The sequence below is a fragment of the Prionailurus bengalensis genome, chromosome A1 (assembly GCF_016509475.1).
Source record: "Prionailurus bengalensis isolate Pbe53 chromosome A1, Fcat_Pben_1.1_paternal_pri, whole genome shotgun sequence".
NCBI lineage: Eukaryota > Metazoa > Chordata > Mammalia > Carnivora > Felidae > Prionailurus > Prionailurus bengalensis.
In genome coordinates this window covers 130,737,974-130,759,697 of record NC_057343.1, presented here as the reverse complement: position 1 = coordinate 130,759,697, position 21,724 = coordinate 130,737,974, and the positions used below count along the sequence as shown (strand labels likewise).

Sequence of the window (21,724 nt, the reverse complement as noted above, 5' to 3'; positions counted from 1 at the left end):
AAACAGGCTCCAGACTCTGAGCCATCAGCCCAGAGCCTGACGCGGGGCTCGAACTCACGGACCGCGAGATCGTGACCTGGCTGAAGTCGGACGCTTAACCGACTGCGCCACCCAGGCGCCCCTCAACTAGTCTAACATTTTAAAAGTCGTAAAATGACTTATCTTAGAAACCATATTAAAGTTTTCTTAAATAATAATTAATGTTCAAGTGTAGATATTATATATACTATTTTTGAGATAAACGAGAATTATGGAGAGGTACCAAGTATCAAATCCAAGCAGATTTAGTAAATCTGATACTCAGAGGAGTATATTATAAAGGCAATTTCTCCCGGAAAGCAAGCTATCATACCTAAAAACCACGCAGCTTTGCCAATCTCTTTAATTATTCAACTAGCTTATGTTAAATATTCCCCATTGGTGACTTCCTTAAATCTAAAAATAAAAGTCAAAATTCTTGCAATACTTGCTCTCAAAGAACACTTACATCTGAAATGTTTAGAATCGCATTATAAAAATGTGTCTTTGAAGGTGGAAGATGAATTGCTATTTTAGAGAAGACAGTCAAAGTGAAGTTTGATTATTCTCATCTCCAAGTAGTAGTTTTGTTTAATCTATGACTTTGGAAGAAATTTTTTTGGAAAATATTAAAGGAGATATATGTAAATAATGTTATGGTCATATAAAAATGAAATGAAGAAAACACTGCTTCCTCTACATATAAATATGACCCTAAGAAAGGCAGGATATTCAAACCTGGAATTATTCCAGCTAAAGAAAGGAAGAGGGGAACAAAAATGACTCAAGACAACTGCACTGCATAAGTTAAAAAAAAAAAAAAAAAAAAGATTGCACTATGTTAAGAAGGTGATCAAGACAATAGAACAAGAATGTACACAGCAGATATCCTTAAGCTGGGGATAAGGCAGAGTACTATAAAACATCATCAAGCAGAAAGTAACATTCCTTAGAACATATGTCACTGATACACATTTTAAAAATGAATTAATGAACAGGAATACAGACACTCAATAGACCTGAAAATGTACTTAATTAAAAATGAGTGCACGTACACACAGAGACTTAGGCTTCTTGAACTCTTTCCTGCAGTAAATGGATGAATAGGTGAGAAAAGAAGAGAGAAAGAAAGGAAAGAAATAAGAACAGCTAACCTCATCTATCCAAATAGTCTGACCTTACATATATAAACTCATTTAATCTTTACAATACTCTCACTAGGAACATATCTGCATTTTAAAAACAAGGAAATGTAGGCACAGGTAAGTCAAGTAAGATGGTCATGGTCATCAGCAAGTCACTACTAGCAATGAGATTTCAATGTAGTTCCAAAGTCTATAGTTTTTACCAAATTTCTCAACCAGAACTAGATTAGGGTAAAGGAGAGTTTAACAGTTTCCCAAATGGTCATTCTTGAAAGCAGTGATTCTAAACTGGAGGTTAGAGGTTCACTGGTATCTTTCTGCATTTAACGTGTGTTATCTCTAATTTACCCTCAAGAATTTCAGTACTTGGTTAGAGACAACTCTAACATGCTTTATTAACCTTAATATTTTTTCCATTCATTAATTTATTCAACAAATGTTTACAGTGTTGGCTACTGTCCAAGACGAGGTTCTTTAACACTTCCATGTTAAAGGCCTAAATACTGTCAAGTCACTGTTTCTCCAGTAAGAAAGGAAAACAGAAGTAGTAACACAGGTAGCTGGAATTTGGTCTTCAGAAATCAGTAAGATACCACTCAATTTCAGAGTGAGGAAATATGTTGGTCTTGTGCACGTCCACCTAAGAAAGAGCACCACCCTGTATTTGAAGGAGCAAGTCCTGGCGTCCAGTGGGGCCAGCTCAAAATCTGCCTTATGTTATGTTATGCCACATGCCACACACAAGGAAAGTTAGTTTACATCTTCAGGTTATTTCTTTGCTCTATAAAAAGAAAATATTCATGCCTATACCTCAGGACTGTATTAAAAACTGAATGAGATGTAAATGTGAAACATGTGGCAATATATAAAGACATACAGCATTACAGTATGTGTTCAATAATTATCTATTGCTATGGTGTTAGGACAAAACAACTACCTGTGGGCTTATTTCAAACTACCATATCAGAAATAAACAACACCTGCTAAGTGGATTTATTTCAGTTATTTATAGGATTTAGTTTATCCTAACTTATCATTAGGATACAAGTGTTCTTAAAGTTCCCTAAGACATAATGATCTAGTTTATTATTCTCACACAAAATCAATTTTAAGGCTTGCTTTACACCTTTAAAATTAAAAGTATAAAAAAAACAGGGGTGCCTGGGCATTGCAGTCAGTTAAGGGTCCAACTCTTGATTTCGGCCCAGGTCATAATCTCCCAGTTTGTGACTTTGAGCCCCGCATTGGGCGCTGTGCTGACAGTGTGCAGCCTGCTTGGGATTCTCTCTCTCCCTCTCTCCCTCTTTCTCTGTCCCTCCCCTGCTGTGCTCTCCCTCCCTCTCTCTCTAAATAAAAAAAATTTCAAATAAGAGAGAGAGAGAGAGAGAGAGAGAGAGAGAGAACGAAAGAATGAAAGAACGAAAGAATGAAAGAACAAAAGAAAGAGGTAATGCCAAACTCCACAATGACAAGGGGTAAAAACAAAAAAAACTGATAGTGTTGTTTAACGTCCAAATCAAAGGATTTTATATTTGCTTTATGGAAATGAAAGTTTTACCAAAGTATGTAAACTATAACAAAATGACTTTAGCTATGCAAAGAGAAAAAAGAAATTGCAAGCTTCTTTAGAGATAATGCACAGTAAGTAACAACAAATTATGTAACATTCTTTTGAATTACCAGGAGGATACTTTATAAAGTGCTACTGACATAATTTTACACGTTGACCTTATACAAAAAGAGGACCTAAAATAAGTAATAAAATCTGATTATAAAAAAATGAAAATTCAGACAAAAGTGACATAAATTATGAAATGAACATGACCAAGTGAAGTGAAGGGAGCCCACCGCTCCCATTCACATCTTTTTTAGATCTAGACCAACACTTGTCCCATCACGGTCTACTAACAAAATTAGCACACATATATATATAATTCAACACTGCCCAGCAACATACAGCAATACCAACGGCCAAAGATAGTGCTAATATTTTGATGCTTTAAAGAAACAAAAGTATTAAAAAGCATTTCCTCACCTATTATCAGATGGCAGAAGAGAAAGCAAAGCCAAAGCTGAAAGTTTTCTTCTTTCAGGCTGCGTAATGTTGTCCATTCGATCAACCCACATTTCAATCATATTTCCCAAAAGCTGATCCATCTGAAAAAAGAGGAGGCATCTTAAAATAGATGAAATGCTATTTACTTGCGGAGCACTACTGTTAAAGGCTAAGAACTCACAAGGTGTGGTTAAAGTTCAATTCCAGCAAATGACAGAACTGAAATACAAGAATTTGGGGCAAGCCTGGAGCTGGAAAGGAATAATTTGAGCAAACCGGAAAATGACTCTCATTAATCTTGAGAGCCAACTTATTCCGAGATCTAAATAGATTTAGATTTTAGTAATTTCATTTAATAAATCACCAATCCAATACACTCCTGGCGCACTAAAAAAGTACACTCATTTTTCAAAATTGTCAACTTGTACTTAGTTTATAGTTATTCACTTGGGTGATTAGATGTTTAAATATTTAAAGCGTAATTTGCTGGACTGATTTGTTGCTACTTTTAGAGGAAAGGATAGGTTGTAACCTCAACCTGCAGTATTTCAAAGAAAAATAAATCAGTTTCCAGGACATTTATATGCTACATTAAAAATAATCAACATAATACAGAATTGCTAAGTGTGCTGGTTAATTGTACCTTTCAACTCCGCCAGGCTGAGGTGTCCAATTGTCTGGTCAAATACTAGTCTAGATGTTATTGTCAAAGCAGTTTATAGATATGATTAACATGTACCAAGAGTTGACTTTAAAGAAAAGAGAGATTACCCTAGATAATGTGGATTGGGCCTCATTCAATCAGGGGAATTTCCCCTTAATAGCAAAACTTAAGGTTTCCCAGAAAAGAAGAAATCCTGCCTCAAGACTATAACCCAGAAATCCTATTTCAATTTTCAGCCTTTCCTAAAAAATTAGGACTCGCCAGCGCCTACAATCAAGTGAGCCAATTCCTTACAATCACTCCCTCCCTGCCTCCTCCCCCTCCATTCTCTCATATTCTCTCTCATCCTTGTGTGTGTGATGTGTATACATGCACACACATCTCTCTCCACACAAAAGATTCTCTTTTTTCTGGAGAATGTTGACTCAAAGTGTTAGAACCTATCAAGGAAAACACAACCAACTGTACTGATCATAGTGACTGAAAGTCAATCTCAGGGTTTGCTTATAAACACCTGTCCAGTTATAGTACTTTTGAAAAAATGCAATTACTATCAACATCTCTACTTCATGGATTTGGGGAATATAAAATCAACCTGAAGTTCCCACACTGTTCTTCTTATATGCCTCTACATGTTTTCCTAGAAATACTTCAACTTTGTACAAGTAATAAACAGTCAAGGAAACACATGTTCAAGACAATTACTTATATGAGTTCTGCTAACTGTGTGCTGCATCCTAGGATGCAATGAAGTCACAAAAGGCTTATAATTATTCAGAGACACAGAGAAATATCTGTCAGATACCACAAGAATTCTTCTTTATGATGACTTTCTATCTTTGGGAAGTACTACTCAGAAATCCAGGTAAAACAAAACGAAGTTGCAGGTGTCCAATCTGACTCCAAAGTTTGAGAATCTGAGTGGTGCCCAATAAGCATACATATTCCATTAGTAAGTAATTGTGGCAATTTAAGAATGAAATAAATATATTATTCTTTCTTTAGACTTATATATTGTTTTTCAGTTAACTACTAAATTATTAGGACTAAAGTACATATTAAGCTGCATGGAGCCAACCAGTTAATAAAAGAAACCATGAGATATTTTTATTTCTTCTGGCTTATGAGCACGTGAAAATATTATAGACACGCTAAGGGCGCCATGAACCGTGACAATTTGGTAACTTCTGATATATATCACTTGTCTTCAAGTCACATTTAATTTGGAAACAAATGGTAGAGAGGCTCTCTAGACTTCCTACAATTAATACCTAGTAAGCAAGATTTAAAAAATAAACCATAACCATTGTAAAAGCAAATATCAAGTTAACATTGAAATGTAATGTATACAACTAAAACTACAATAAAGTATCTGGTTGGAATAAGGATGCAATCAGCAAAGACAGATGTCTCCATAGTCTATACATTTATTTCCTTGATTACAAAAATAATAACAGCACAAAACAGTGAATGTGTGGGGACTTAAATAAACAATTCGAACACAGGGGCTCAGCAAGCTTTTTCTCTAAAGGGACAGTTAGTAAATATTTAAGGCTTTGTGGGCCTTATTGTCTCAGTCATAAATATTCAACTCTCAACATTAGTCATAAACAATATGTAAAGAAATGCACATGGATGTATTCCTGTACAAAATTTTGGAAAACTTTCATGTGTCAGTAAACACTACTATTCTTTTTTCAACCATTAAGAAATATAAAGCCCATTCTTTTTCTTTGTTTATTTGTTTATTTTCAGAGAGAAAGAGAGACAGTGTAAGCAGGAGAAAGACAGAAAGGCAGAAAGAATCCCAAGCAGGCTCTGAGCTGTCAGCACAGAGCCTGACATGTGGCTCAATCCCACGAACTGTGAGATCATGACCTGAATCGAATCCAAGAGTTGGATGCTTAACCAACTAAGCCACCCAGTTCATAGACATCCCTATAAAAACCATCCTTAACTCATAGACTTTACAATAACAAGCAGCAGACTGAATCCGGGCCATAGGCCATACATAGTCTGCTGACCCTGTGAACACATGAATAGAGTCAAAACAAGGATGAAGCAAAAAAAAGTGTGTGAGGTCAAAATTTAAGGAGGTGCTCACTCTCAGCACCTCACTTGCCTCACCCAAACCTGGCCCTGATGATAAATGCATAGTTCCCAATACTATAGGAATACCTAAGAAAGACCCAACTAAAGCTTAGGAGACTAAGGCAAAGTTACCTAGAGGAGCTTAGTTGTTTGTTTGTTTTTTTTTAAGTTTATTTATTTTGAGATAGAGAGAGAGTGTGAGCTGGGGAAGGGGGGAGAGAGAGAGAGAAAGAGAGAGAGAGAGAGAGAGAGAGAGAGAGAGAGAGTAAGAGAGAGAGAGAGAGAGAGAGAGAGAGAGAGAGAGAAAATCCCAAGCAGGTTCCACAATGTTAACACAGACCTCAGCGTGGAGCTCAAACCCATGAACTGTGAGATCAGAATCTAAGCTCAAACCAAGAGGTGAATGCTTAACCAAATGAACCACCCAGGAACCCCTAGAAGATTTTAGTTTTAAGGAAGAAGGAAACAAGATGAAGAATCAAGCTTAAGGAAGGTGAGAGACTGGGACGGGGTGTTTGAGGGAGAGGGAATGAAGAGCCTGTAGGCAAGTACTCTGGAGCAAGAGGAAGGTAAGTGCTCTCAAGAAAGTAAAAAGTGATCTGCGCAGTGAATAGCTGATCATGAAGTTCCAAAATGAGGCTAAGGGATGAGGCTAAAGGAGTCAAGAACTAGATTATGGTAAGCTTTTGTAGGCAAACCTATCCTGGAAGCATATGGACATTTTGTTTTCATAATGCAGTATTATCAATTAGTACTGAACATAGGCATTTGTTGGACTCCCCCCTCCCCTAAATCCCACAATGAAAGTAAAGAAATATAAAAAGCAAAGGATTAATCTCATAGAGTCCAAGAGGAGAAACTACACTGGGTAAAGACAGCAACAGTGTTTTGAGGATGGCTGGTGCATGAAACAATCTTAAGTGACTGGGCAGAACAGCAAAGCCTGAAACCAAGCTGCCTGCCAAGGAAATAACAATAATGTAAGCAGATGTGGTCCTCAGAATCCTGCAATCATCATGCCTCAAAGAAGGCAGAGGTGATGCACAGAGCTCAAAACAGGAAAACTGGCTGAGAATCTGTATAAGAAACAATCAGAACCTTGTAGATCCCCTTTCCCACTCCTGAAATAATTCAGAGACACAAAATCTGAACAATTAAAATCAGAGAAGCTCCAACTCAAGAAACCAAGAACAGAGGAAGGCAAGGTGAGGTATAAATTAAAGTCAGAGAATTTAAATGAAAATCTAGATGCTGAATGGTGAAACATTCTCACCTGCAAAGCCCTTCCCCCACCCTGACTTCCACAACAGTTGTTCATACTAAAAGAGAGGCTATGCCTCAGGAGAAAAAAAAAAAAAAAACCCACCTACAAATACTGTGACTTTCTAGTAAATTTCCCTAGAACACGCAATATCCCCAAAGTTCTAAGCTCTAAATTAGGTGATTAGTCTAAAAAGTTTTCACCATTCATTCAATATAAACAAGTAACCCTGAGAGACTTCGCACAACAAATGCTTAGAAGAAAAAGTACTCTAATGGTGGCTTCTGCAATAAACCCAGCTCCTTTCCCAAAGATACGAAATCATTCTTAGTTTAACTTGGCCTACTCTTCTATCTCATACTGTTCTCAAGTGTTGAGAAGAGACAACCTATCTCCAAAACACTTTCTTGCTTCAAAGCTATCTGGATTTACTAGAATTCATTTGCCTAGCCCTAATTAATTCCTGCATGTATTTTTGATGTTCTTCAAAACTGTGCTTAGAGTCAAAAGCAGCCATCTGAACTGGAATACTATTTTATTCACTTCCATTCCCTTCGTCTCTACGCTCAAACATGATGGCTTGACATGTTTTTGTTGAATTCTTTGAGGAAAAACAAATGTCCTCTTCGTCATGAAAAATGAAAAGAGAAAAGATAAGAAGTGTTCCATAAAAGGCTTACGCTCTAAATACCAGGAATGAAAGAAGTCTGAACCAATAATAACAGCTCTTTCCTCAATCTTTCACACTGTCAACAGGCTCCAACAGTCCCAGCAATAGCCACTGTTTGTGATTTCTCTTTAATATGAAATTTAACACCGTGGAGGTGGCCTTTTCTTCTCATCTATTTTTTTTAAATGATGATTATTTAAGATAACATGGAAACATAGATAGGAAATTACAGAAAATTTTCTGTATGACTTTTTAATGCACCACGTTAAAAACAAAACAAAACAAAAAAAAACACACAGTAAAAAAGCTTCCCCACGTTGGATTTGACAATGATTTCTCGAATATGGCAGAAAGGCATAGGCAATAAAAGGAAAAGAAAGGCAAACTGGACTTCTTGAAAACTAAAAAATTTTGTGTAGCAAAAGTATCAGCAAAGTAACAAGGCAACCCACAGAACAGGATAAAATATTTGCAAATCATTTATCTGGAATTAATTAATATCTAGAACACATAATATCTAGGAATTAATATCTAGAACATATAAATAATTCCTCAAACTCAACAACAAAACACAATCTGATTGAATGAAGGGCAAAGAACTTGACTAGACATTTATTCAAAAAAGAAAAACACAAATGGGCAATGAGCATATGAAGAGACAGTCTACATCACTATTCATCAGTCTACATCACTATTCATTCACAAACACACGGAGATACCACCTCACACACATTAAGGTGAACACTCTCAAAACAACAACAACAACAAAACAGAAACAACAAGTGTTGGCAAACACTGGAACCCTTGTGCACGGTGGGCAGGAATTTGAAATGGCACAGCTGCTGGGGAAAAGAGTATGGTGGTTCCTCACAAAATTAAAAATAGAATTACCATATGACCCGGGGATTCCACTTCAGGATACCAATCCAAAAGAAGTGAAAACAGTGACTTCGAGAGGTAAGTGTAAAGCCATGTTCATAGTAGCTTTATTCACAGTAGCTAAATTGTGGAAGTAACCCAAGCATGAACAGATAAGCAAAAGTGGCATATACATACATTGGAATATCTTTCAGCCTTAAAAAGAAAGTAAAATCTGACCTATGTTACAACAAGGAAATTATGTCAGTAATGTAAGTTAGTCACAAAAAGGCAAATACTTTATGATTCCATTTACATGAGGTACTTAAGAGTAGTCAAAATCACAGGCATAGAAAGTGTAATGGTGGTTGCCAGCAGCTAGGAGAGTTATGGTTTAACGGGTGTAGAGGTTCAAGTTTTATAAGACTGGAAGAGGCCAGAGTTGCAGCAAGATGGCGGCTTAGGAGGACGCTGGGCTCACCGCACGTCCTGCTGATCACTTAGATTCCATCTACACCTGCCTAAATAACCCAGAAAACCACCAGAGGATTAGCAGAACAGAGTCGCCGGAGCCAAACGCAGACGAGAGGCCCACGGAAGAGGGTAGGAAGGGCGACGAGGCGGTGCGCGCTCCACGGACTGGTGGGAGGGAGCCGGGGCGGAGGGGCGGCTCGCCGGCCAAGCAGAGCCCCCGAGTCTGGCTGGCAAAAGCGGAGGGGCCGGGCGGACTGTGTTCCCACAACAAGCGCGACTTAGCGTCTGGGAGGTCATAAGTTAACAGCTCTGCTCGGAAAGCGGGAAGGCTGGAGGACAAAGGGAGGGAGAGCTGCTGAGCCCCCTGACAACAGAGCTCAGTTTGGTGGGGAACAAAGGCGCTCGCCAGCGCCATCTCCCCTGCCCATCCCCCAGCCAAAATCCCAAAGAGAACAAGTTCCTGCCAGGGAACTTGCTCGCTCCGCGCAAACACCCAACTCTGCGCTTCCACGGAGCCAAACCTCCGGCAGCGGATCTGACTCCCTCCCGCTGCCACAGGGCCCCTCCTGAAGTGGATCACCTAAGGAGAAGCGATCTAAGCCTGCCCCTCCTGCCCCCAAGCACCTTGCCTACCCACCCCAGCTAATACGCCAGATCCCCAGCATCACAAGCCTGGCAGGGTGCAAGTAGCCCAGAGGAGCCACCCCACCCCACAGTGAATCCCGCCCCTAGGAGAGGGGAAGAGAAGGCACACACCAGTCTGACTGTGGCCCCAGCGGTGGGCTGGGGGCAGACATCAGGTCTGACTGCGGCCCCGCCCACCAACTCCAGGTATACACCACAGCACAGGGGAAGTGCCCTGCAGGTCCTCACCACGCCAGGGACTATCCAAAATGACCAAGCGGAAGAACTCCCCTCAGAAGAATCTCCAGGAAATAACAACACCTAATGAGCTGATCAAAAATGATTTAAATAATATAACAGAAAGTGAATTTAGAATAATAGTCATAAAATTAATCGCTGGGCTTGAAAACGGTATACAGGACAGCAGAGAATCTCTTGCTACAGAGATCAAGGGACTAAGGAACAGTCACGAGGAGCTGAAAAACGCTTTAAACGAAATGCATAACAAAATGGAAACCACCACAGCTCGGCTTGAAGAGGCAGAGGAGAGAATAGGTGAACTAGAAGATAAAGTTATGGAAAAAGAGGAAGCTGAGAAAAAGAGAGATAAAAAAATCCAGGAGTATGAGGGGAAAATGAGAGAACTAAGTGATACACTAAAAAGAAATAATATACGCATAATTGGTATCCCAGAGGAGGAAGAGAGAGGGAAAGGTGCTGAAGGGGTACTTGAAGAAATCATAGCTGAGAACTTCCCTGAACTGGGGAAGGAAAAAGGCATTGAAATCCAAGAGGCACAGAGAACTCCCTTCAGACGTAACTTGAATCGATCTTCTGCACGACATATCATAGTGAAACTGGTAAAATACAAGGATAAAGAGAAAATTCTGAAAGCAGCAAGGGGTAAACGTGCCCTCACATATAAAGGGAGACCTATTAGACTCGTGACTGATCTCTCTTTTGAAACTTGGCAGGCCAGAAAGAATTGGCACGAGATTTTCAGGGTGCTAGACAGAAAAAATATGCAGCCAAGAATCCTTTATCCAGCAAGTCTGTCATTTAGAATAGAAGGAGAGATAAAGGTCTTCCCAAACAAACAAAAACTGAAGGAATTTGTCACCACTAAACCAGCCCTACAAGAGATCCTAAGGGGGACCCTGTGAGACAAAGTCCCAGAGACATCACTATAAGCATAAAACATACAGACATCACAATGACTCTAAACCCGTATCTTTCTATAATAACACTGAATGTAAATGGATTAAATGCGCCAACCAAAAGACATAGGGTATCAGAATGGATAAAAAAACAAGACCCATCTATTTGCTGTCTACAAGAGACTCATTTTAGACCTGAGGACACCTTTAGATTGAGAGTGAGGGGATGGAGAACTATTTATCATGCGACTGGAAGCCAAAAGAAAGCTGGAGTAGCCATACTTATATCAGACAAACTAGACTTTAAATTAAAGGCTGTAACAAGAGATGAAGAAGGACATTATATAATAGTTACAGGGTCTATCCATCAGGAAGAGCTAACAATTATAAATGTCTATGGACCGAATACCGGAGCCCCCAAATATATAAAACAATTACTCATAAACATAAGCAACCTTATCGATAAGAATGTGGTAATTGCAGGGGACTTTAATACACCACTTACAGAAATGGATAGATCATCTAGACACACGGTCAATAAAGAAACAAGGGCCCTGAATGAGACATTGGATCAGATGGACTTGACAGATATATTTAGAACTCTGCATCCCAAAGCAACAGAATATACTTTCTTCTCGAGTGCAAATGGAACATTCTCCAAGATAGATCATATACTGGGTCACAAAACAGCCCTTCATAAGTTTACAAGAATTGAAATTATACCATGCTTACTTTCAGACCACAATGCTATGAAGCTTGAAATCAACCACAGAAAAAAGTCTGGAAAACCTCCAAAAGCATGGAGGTTAAAGAACACCCTACTAACGAATGAGTGGGTCAACCAGACAATTAGAGAAGAAATTAAAAAATATATGGAAACAAACGAAAATGAAAATACAACAATCCAAACGCTTTGGGACGCAGCAAAGGCAGTCCTGAGAGGAAAATACATTGCAATCCAGGCCTATCTCAAGAAACAAGAAAACAAGAAAAATCCCAAATACAAAATCTAACAGCACACCTAAAGGAACTAGAAGCAGAACAGCAAAGGCAGCCTAAGCCCAGCAGAAGAAGAGAAATAATAAAGATCAGAGCAGAAATAAACAATATAGAAACTAAAAAAACTGTAGAGCAGATCAACGAAACCAAGAGTTGGTTTTTTGAAAAAATAAACAAAATTGACAAACCTCTAGCCAGGCTTCTCAAAAACAAAAGGGAGATGACCCAAATAGATAAAATCATGAATGAAAATGGAATGATTACAACCAATCCCTCAGAGATACAAACAATTATCAGGGAATACTATGAAAAATTATATGCCAACAAATTGGACAACCTGGAAGAAATGGACAAATTCCTGAACACCCACACTCTTCCAAAACTCAAACAGGAGGAAATAGAAAGCTTGAACAGACCCATAACCAGTGAAGAAATTGAATCGGTTATCAAAAATCTCCCAACAAATAAGAGTCCAGGACCAGATGGCTTCCCAGGGGAGTTCTACCAGACGTTTAAAGCAGAGATAATACCTATCCTTCTCAAGCTATTCCAAGAAATAGAAAGGGAAGGAAAACTTCCAGACTCATTCTATGAAGCCAGTATTACTTTGATTCCTAAACCAGACAGAGACCCAGTCAAAAAAGAGAACTACAGGCCAATATCCCTGATGAATATGGATGCAAAAATTCTCAATAAGGTACTAGCAAATCGAATTCAACGGCATATAAAAAGAATTATTCACCATGATCAAGTGGGATTCATTCCTGGGATGCAGGGCTGGTTCAACATTCGCAAATCAATCAACGTGATACATCACATTAACAAAAAAAAAAGAGAAGAACCGAAGAACCATATGATCCTGTCAATCGATGCAGAAAAGGCCTTCGACAAAATCCAGCATCCTTTCTTAATAAAAACCCTTGAGAATGTCGGGATAGAAGGAACATACTTAAAGATCATAAAAGCCATTTATGAAAAGCCCACAGCTAACATCATCCTCAACGGGGAAAAACTGAGAGCTTTTTCCCTGAGATCAGGAACACGACAAGGATGCCCACTCTCACCGCTGCTGTTTAACATAGTGCTGGAAGTTCTAGCATCAGCAATCAGACAACAAAAGGAAATCAAAGGCATCAAAATTGGCAAAGATGAAGTCAAGCTTTCGCTTTTTGCAGATGACATGATATTATACATGGAAAACCCGATAGACTCCACCAAAAGTCTGCTAGAACTGATACAGGAATTCAGCAAAGTTGCAGGATACAAAATCAATGTACAGAAATCAGTTGCATTCTTATACACTAACAATGAAGCAACAGAAAGACAAATAAAGAAACTGATCCCATTCACAATTGCACCAAGAAGCATAAAATACCTAGGAATAAATCTAACCAAAGATGTAAAGGATCTGTATGCTGAAAACTATAGAAAGCTTATGAAGGAAATTGAAGAAGATTTAAAGAAATGGAAAGACATTCCCTGCTCATGGATTGGAAAAATAAATATTGTCAAAATGTCAATACTACCCAAAGCTATCTACACATTCAATGCAATCCCAATCAAAATTGCACCAGCATTCTTCTCGAAGCTAGAACAAGCAATCCTAAAATTCATATGGAACCACAAAAGGCCCCGAATAGCCAAAGGAATTTTGAAGAAGACGACCAAAGCAGGAGGCATCACAATCCCAGACTTTAGCCTCTACTACAAAGCTGTCATCATCAAGACAGCATGGTATTGGCACCAAAACAGACACATAGACCAATGGAATAGAATAGAAACCCCAGAACTAGACCCACAAACGTATGGCCAACTCATCTTTGACAAAGCAGGAAAGAACATCCAATGGAAAAAAGACAGCCTCTTTCACAAATGGTGCTGGGAGAACTGGACAGCAACATGCAGAAGGTTGAAACTAGACCACTTTCTCACACCATTCACAAAAATAAACTCAAAATGGACAAAGGACCTGAATGTGAGACAGGAAACCATCAAAACCTTAGAGGAGAAAGCAGGAAAAGACCTCTCTGACCTCAGCCGTAGCAATCTCTTACTCGACACATCCCCAAAGGCAAGGGAATTAAAAGCAAAAGTGAATTACTGGGACCTTATGAAGATAAAAAGCTTCTGCACAGCAAAGGAAACAACCAACAAAACTAAAAGGCAACCAACGGAATGGGAAAAGATATTCGCAAATGACATATCGGACAAAGGGCTAGTATCCAAAATCTATAAAGAGCTCACCAAACTCCACACCCAAAAAACAAATAACCCAGTGAAGAAATGGGCAGAAAACATGAATAGACACTTCTCTAAAGAAGACATCCGGATGGCCAACAGGCACATGAAAAGATGTTCAGCGTCGCTCCTTATCAGGGAAATACAAATCAAAACCACACTCAGGTATCACCTCACGCCAGTCAGAGTGGCCTAAATGAACAAATCAGGAGACTATAGATGCTGGAGAGGATGTGGAGAAACGGGAACCCTCTTGCACTGTTGGTGGGAATGCAAATTGGTGCAGCCGCTCTGGAAAGCAGTGTGGAGGTTCCTCAGAAAATTAAAAATAGACCTACCCTATGACCCAGCAATAGCACTGCTAGGAATTTATCCAAGGGATACAGGAGCACTGATGCATAGGGCCACTTGTACCCCAATGTTCATAGCAGCACTCTCAACAATAGCCAAATTATGGAAAGAGCCTAAATGTCCATCAACTGATGAATGGATAAAGAAATTGTGGTTTATATACACAATGGAATATTATGTGGCAATGAGAAAAAATGAAATATGGCCTTTTGTAGCAACGTGGATGGAACTGGAGAGTGTGATGCTAAGTGAAATAAGCCATACAGAGAAAGACAGATACCATATGGTTTCACTCTTATGTGGATCCTGAGAAACTTAACAGGAACCCATGGGGGAGGGGAAGAAAAAAAAAAAAAAAAAAAAGAGGTTAGAATGGGAGAGAGCCAAAGCATAAGAGACTGTTAAAAACTGAGAACAAACTGAGGGTTGATGGGGGGTGGGAGGGAGGAGAGGGTGGGTGATGGGTATTGAGGAGGGCACCTTTTGGGATGAGCACTGGGTGTTGTATGGAAACCAATTTGTCAATAAATTTCATAAAAAAAAAAAAAAAAGACTGGAAGAGTTATAAAGATGGATGGTGCTGATGACTGTACAACATTATGAATATATTTAATACCACTGAACGATACACTTAAAAATCACTGAAGGTAAATTTTATATGTGTTTTATCACACACAAAAAAGGAAAAAAATGTAACATAGTAGACAGCTCTCTTCTCACAGCACAATGAACACATCTCTAACATAGTGCTCATACGATTACTGTGAAATTACCCATTTAACTATTCTCTCCCTTAAGATAACTCTAAGCTTGTCAAAACAAATGTCTTCAGTGTGTAGTGTACAAGTGTCTGATCCAGGATGGATAGGAGGCAGTGTAGAGTGTTCACTGAGAGATGAGGCTCCAAAGATAGGTTAGCTGGAATATACACAGAAACTCCATCACTTACTAGCTGTGTAAAATTAGGCAAGCTCGTAAATTTATGGAAGCCTCGGATTTCTTATATGAGAGATGGAAATAAAAATACTATTATTTCAATAGGTTGTTGTAAGGATTTAATATAATACATGACACTTATATTGTTAAATATACTGTTATTTTAAAAATCACTCAACAAATTTTGCTAAACTGAACTAAATAAACTCCTTTAACTGTTTTAATATTATCCCATCACAGCTAAATTTAATGAAGGTAATGAAAAATCTTACATATCTATTCATCTAAACAAAGGCTAGGAGTTCTAACGATATTTAGATATTATCTAGTGATAATATCTAAATGAAATTCTAGAAAAGCCATATACATTCTCAAATCTGCACTTCCTTGATCTAGATTTCCTTTAAGTGGAAATAACACATCTGTTATTCTTTGTTTTATTTCACAGAGATTTTACAAATTGCCTCCATTCTAAAGACATCGTTCAAGTACTTTTCCACCTTCTGGATCTTACAAATGTGAAAAGATTAAGGACCTAAAACACAAAAACCGTATTTTAACATAATGTATATAGTCTCAAGTAACGAACTCACTTAAGAACCTTATTCCATACTTGCCCTGGTGGCTGGTTTCAGTTACAGTATTTTTTTAGTAAGCTTTTGCTGATAACCTTATTTCCCACAATAATTACGAAGGAAACTCACTGCATGACATTGCAAGACAGCAAATAATTTTATGTCAAGTATTTCTGCTTCAAGTATGAATAAATAAAAACTGCAACCATAAACAAACCAAAATTCCATCCTATGGCTAAGCAGAATATAAGTGCCTATTATGAAGAGAACAAGGGTAAATTTCAGTTGCCATTCACAGATTCCTTTTTCTTTCTTCAAAATTACAGGTATAATGTAAGTTATTAAAAATTTTAAATATAAAATTTTAAATACTACAAGACTTTTATAGAATCATTTCACCAAATTATTTCCAAACCTTATTTGAATAAAGACTGAATTTCTTTAATTTAACTAAACTGATTCTTACCTCTTGATTAAATTTATGTGCCATCTCATTAAGAAGCGAAGAAAAAAAACTAGTATTTTGTAGCAGGACTCGACCCATAACGCCAAGATATGTTGACATCACGACAGGATACCTCTGTAAAAATAAATGACAGCACACATAAAATTATGTCAGGAGTATAGGTAGGAGTCAAAATTAGGTAGGAGTATAAATAAGAACAATTACGGACACAGTAACAGTCAACAGGGATATACGATAACATTCTACATCAAAATCCCTTCTTTAGGATAAAGTGCCAGTATTATCTGAGTTTGAAGTAACTTACTAAAAATATGTCATACAAGGTCAAATAAATGTGTTACATATATGTTATATGGATTATAAACAGATACACAGAAAGAATATTTACCGATGGCTTATTTATTCCTACTACCGTGAATACTCCAAAAGTACATAGTTACATGGATCAACTTAAAAGAATGACTTCAAAAAAAGAAGCGTTATTTGCATATATTTAATAAGTGCTACAACTAGCACTGTTCTTTTCCATTCCTCTATTTCAAATCTTTGTGGATGAATACACATGCATATGAACAAGAGACATACGTTTAAAAAAAAAAAAGGTATACTTTGGGGAGAAGGAAAATGCAAAGTTGGATAACTACCCTGAAAATTACTTGATATACTTCAAAACATTCCAATTATAAGAAAAGGTCTCTGTTTATCTGTAATAATAAAGAAAAAGTATTTTTCCAACGAAGAAGGAAAATAAAAGTAGATGGCTCAGGCAGTTAAGCATCCGACTCTTGGTTTTGGCTCAGATCATGATCTTGCAGCTCCGTGGGCTTGAGCCCCACGTCAGGCTCTGTGCTGGCAGTGTGGAGCCTGCTGGAGAGTCTCTTTCTCTCCCTCTGTCTCTGCCCCTCCCCCACTCATGCTCTCTCTCTCTCTCTCTCTCTCTCACACACACACATAAATGCATACATACATACATAAAACTTAAAGAAAAAAAGTAGAATCCTAGAGTCGAATACTACTACTCTTAGAAGCTTAAGGAAAATCTTACCTCTCCTTCTATAATACCTCTGAAAACACAGGGTAGAATTGGTTGAAACATCTGTGGACCTAATACTGGGTTCACTTTAAGGGCGTTTTCCACAACCTAAAAATCAGAAAGACATACTGGTAATACTTAATAATGCAAGTAACTGCTTCATGCAAATACAGGTAAAGAAAACAATGAATTAAAGAACACACACTAAATCTCAGAATACACAAACACATGACATATTCAATATTCCAACACTAGATGCATTTTTACAATCCATTAAAAATCGATTTGATAAAAAAAGTGATATAAGGTGTATAATATATAGACATAGCTATACATACCACATAGAATAATTAATCACATTCTAATAACAGGTATCATTCTGTTAATGTATCACATTTGCATTATAAAAAACCCTTACAAAATGTCACACCAACAGAGGCAGCAAAAGGCATTTCATAAGTGTTTGCTTTTTTGTAGTAATTAAGACAGTATGGCACTGGCACAACAACAGACACATAAATCAGTGGAATAGAACAGAGAGCACAGAAATAAACCCATAATTATATGGTCAATTAATCTTCAACAAAGGAGGCAAGAGTATGCAATGGGAAAAAGACTGTCTCTTCAACAAATGGTACTGGGAAAACTCAACAGCTACATGCAAAAGAATGAAACTGGATCATTTTCTTATACCATATACAGAAACAAACTCAAAATGGATTAAAGACCTAAATGTGAGATCCAAAACGATAAAATTCCTGGAAGAAACATAGACAGTAATGTCTTAGACGTCTGCTGTAGAAACACTTGAGTCTCCTTTGGTGAGGGAAACAAAAGCAAAATGCAAGCATTGGAACTACACCAAAATAAAAAGGTTTTGCACAGCAAAGGAAACCATCAACAACAAAAAGACAATCTACCAAGCGTAAGAAGATAATTGCAAATAATGTATCTGAAATGGGATTAATATCCAAGACATATAAAGAACTTAGACAATGCAATACCACCACCCCCAAAAAACAATCTGATTAAAATGAGATGACAAATAGGTATTTTTCCAAAGAAGACATATACATTGCCAACAGACACATGAAAAGATGTTCAGTATCACTCATCATCAGGGAAATAAAAATTAAAACCAAAATGAGGCATCATGTCACACCCAAAAAACGGCTAAAATAACTGAGGATGTGGGGAAAAAGGAACCCTGTTGCACTGTTGGTGGGATTGCAAACAGGTGCAGCCGTGTGGAAAACAGTATGGAGCAACCTCAAACAATTATAACTAGAAGTACCTTATGATTCAGTAACCCATTACTAGCTATTTACCCAAAGAAAATGAAAACACTAATTCAAAAAGACATACGCTTTATTCTATGTTTATTCTAGCATTATCTCCAGTAGCCAAGATATGGAAGCAACTCAAGTGGCCATCCACAGATGAAAAGATAAAAAGGATGTGGTACAGATATACAATGGAATATTACTCAGCCATAAAAAAGAATGAACTCTTGCCATTTGCAACAACACAGATGGATCTAGAGGGTATTATGCTATATGACATAAGTCAGTGACAGAAAGACAAATACCATATGATTGCACTTGTGTGGAATTTATGCAACAAAATAGTTTACAAAGAAAAAAAGAGACAAGCCAAAAAAACAGTCTTAAATACTGAGAACTGGTGGTTACCAGAGGTGGTAGGTGGGAAGGTGTGTGATATAGAGTGAAGGGGATTAAGAGTACACTTTTCATGCTGAGAACGGAGTCATGTGCAGAACTACTAGATCATTATATTACATACCTAAATAATGTATGTTAATTATTTTTAAAAGTATTGGCTTTTAAGCGAGAAAAGGGAAGTTAATAAAAACTATACTCACTCTCCAAAGGTGAATCCACCTTCCAAGTTTATCAATAAATTAGACAAAAAAGGCTTGTTGCATACATACTGTATATTTATTACGTGAAAAATAATCTTATTTCATTTATAATATAATTATGTAAGTTACCCATCATCAACACTGATTGTTACAGGTGAAAATTTTGAAGTGTGAGTGAAATGGGTTCCCTCTATAACAAAGATAGGTAGCATGAAATTCAAAGTAGAGTGAGATTTTTTGTTTGTTTATTTTTGTTATATTTTTTAGGGAGCAAGAAGGGCAATAGTCAGGAAGCAGCAATGAGGACCAAGAAGGAATTTCCCATGCTTATAGCACCACTACTGGAGAGGTAAGAATGAAACCAGACACCATTTAAGAGGTTTGTGGGCAGGTACTAGACTCAAGGCAGAGCCAAGCTGCCCTTAAAACTTGTAGCATTATTTCTCAAGTGTGATGACTGACATTCTGAGTGGGAGAAGGATTTACTGTTCAGGACTACTCCATGCATTGAGGGGCTTTTAGCATCTCTGGTTTCTGTTCATTATCTGCCAAGAGCATACTCCAAACACGATCACAATCAAATATATCTCCATGCATTTTGAAACATTGTCAGGATAAGCAAATAATATCCATGGATGCTCTAATTTTGAGCAAGAAGTAAAGGGAATGTCCAAAGAAAAGTTTAAAAATACAAAAACTCTGTGGGCCAAGCAATATTCTATCTACTAAGAGATACAGGATAAAAGATATCACAGCTCCTGATTAAAAGCAACCAGAGATGAAATTCTGAAGATAATTCAATCTAACCACAATAAAATGTATTTAAAAAAAGAGAGAGAGATTTGGAATAAGATGGGGAAATATGTAGATAAACTAGTAAACTGAGAGAAATCTCAGAGGTAGATGCTACCACCAAGTCTCTACTTTAGCTATGAATGGAAAATAAATCATCTGCTGATGTTAGACAAACATTTAACTTCATTCCCTCCTGATACTCTGCTATAATTACAGTACAAGGATTTTAAAGGGAGGGGGCATAATTGTCAAAGGACCACAGGATGAGAGATGAACACTGGAAGACACAAAGAAGAAATTAAAAAAGTAACTGACTTATCAGGTCACAAAGAGCTAAAAACCTAAGGTTGCAATGGACAGAGTGGAGAAGCAACTTAATTTACACCATCTATCTTCTTGCTACCTCTCATCAAAACCCACAGAAATTAGCAGAATCTCCTTTGGAAAATAGAGTATAGAAAAAGCTAAAACTAAGACTGACTGAAAGTCTATTTATGGAACAGATTGCCCAATATTCCCAAATCTGCACATCTGGGCAACTGACCATCTCTCTCCCCAGGGAAGATAGTGTATTATCTTGAAAGGCTCTAAAAGAGTTTCCAGACTAGGAGACCCCAGTAGTGCCTAGTACAATAAATTAAAATCAACTGACATCAAGGCACATCATTGTAAAATTTCGGGATACCGGGAACAAGAAACAGCTACAAGCCTGGGGCAGAAGAGGAAGGCCGGGGAGTGAGGATAGCTCTGGAAGAGACTTCATCAAGAAAATTAAAGTAATAAAATACCTGATGGGTCAAAGCATCTGAATGTACTGAGCAGAAACTACTGGCAAAGAAAGTAGTGCATATAAAAAATTACACCAAAAAAATTAACTCCAAACATTATAGAAGTGTGCAGAAAAGGAGTAATCATCACACATTTAGATCGTTATGATTTTCAAAGTATAAATTCACTTAAATCTATCATTCAGTACAAACCAGCCGTCAGTATGCATTTTCTTTATATATAAAGACAGTTACTATTGTATAAAGGACCCACAAATATTTCAGGACTAAAATGGAATCTTTGTATTCAAAAAGGCTAGGAACCATAGCTATGGAAGATGAGGTTGTTTCTGACAAATTATGTACCAAAATGCTATTATGAGACTTGGAGCAGGGATTGTGAAACAGAATCAAAAGAAAATTTAAAAAATAGAACTGATAAGATTTAGAAAACCAATTGAACAGTTAACCAAAGGTGAAAACGTCTGGAATTAATCCTAGTTTTCATGTTTGACCAATGGTATAATTGTGGCCCTGCTAATAATAATGAGGTTTTATTGTGGACATGATGAACCTCAGAAGTGAAAATCCACGGAACGGTCCTTTTTAACTTCCACACATGACATTTCACAGTCCACTTTCCAAGTAAGATAAAGCAGTTTTG

General features: G+C 37.6%; 1 protein-coding gene across 2 annotated transcripts in view; it reads right to left on the bottom strand.

The window, feature by feature from the left end:
- Positions 1–21,724, bottom strand: part of IPO11 (importin 11) — a 204,015-nt gene that overhangs the window by 66,062 nt on the left and 116,229 nt on the right. For both annotated transcript variants that reach the window (XM_043591102.1, XM_043591112.1), the window contains exons 25-27: positions 17,629–17,724; positions 16,584–16,697; positions 3,199–3,320 (exon numbers count right to left, since the gene is read on the bottom strand). In XM_043591102.1, coding sequence (XP_043447037.1) covers positions 3,199–3,320; positions 16,584–16,697; positions 17,629–17,724 — 332 coding nt within the window. The remainder of the gene's footprint in view (positions 1–3,198; positions 3,321–16,583; positions 16,698–17,628; positions 17,725–21,724) is intronic.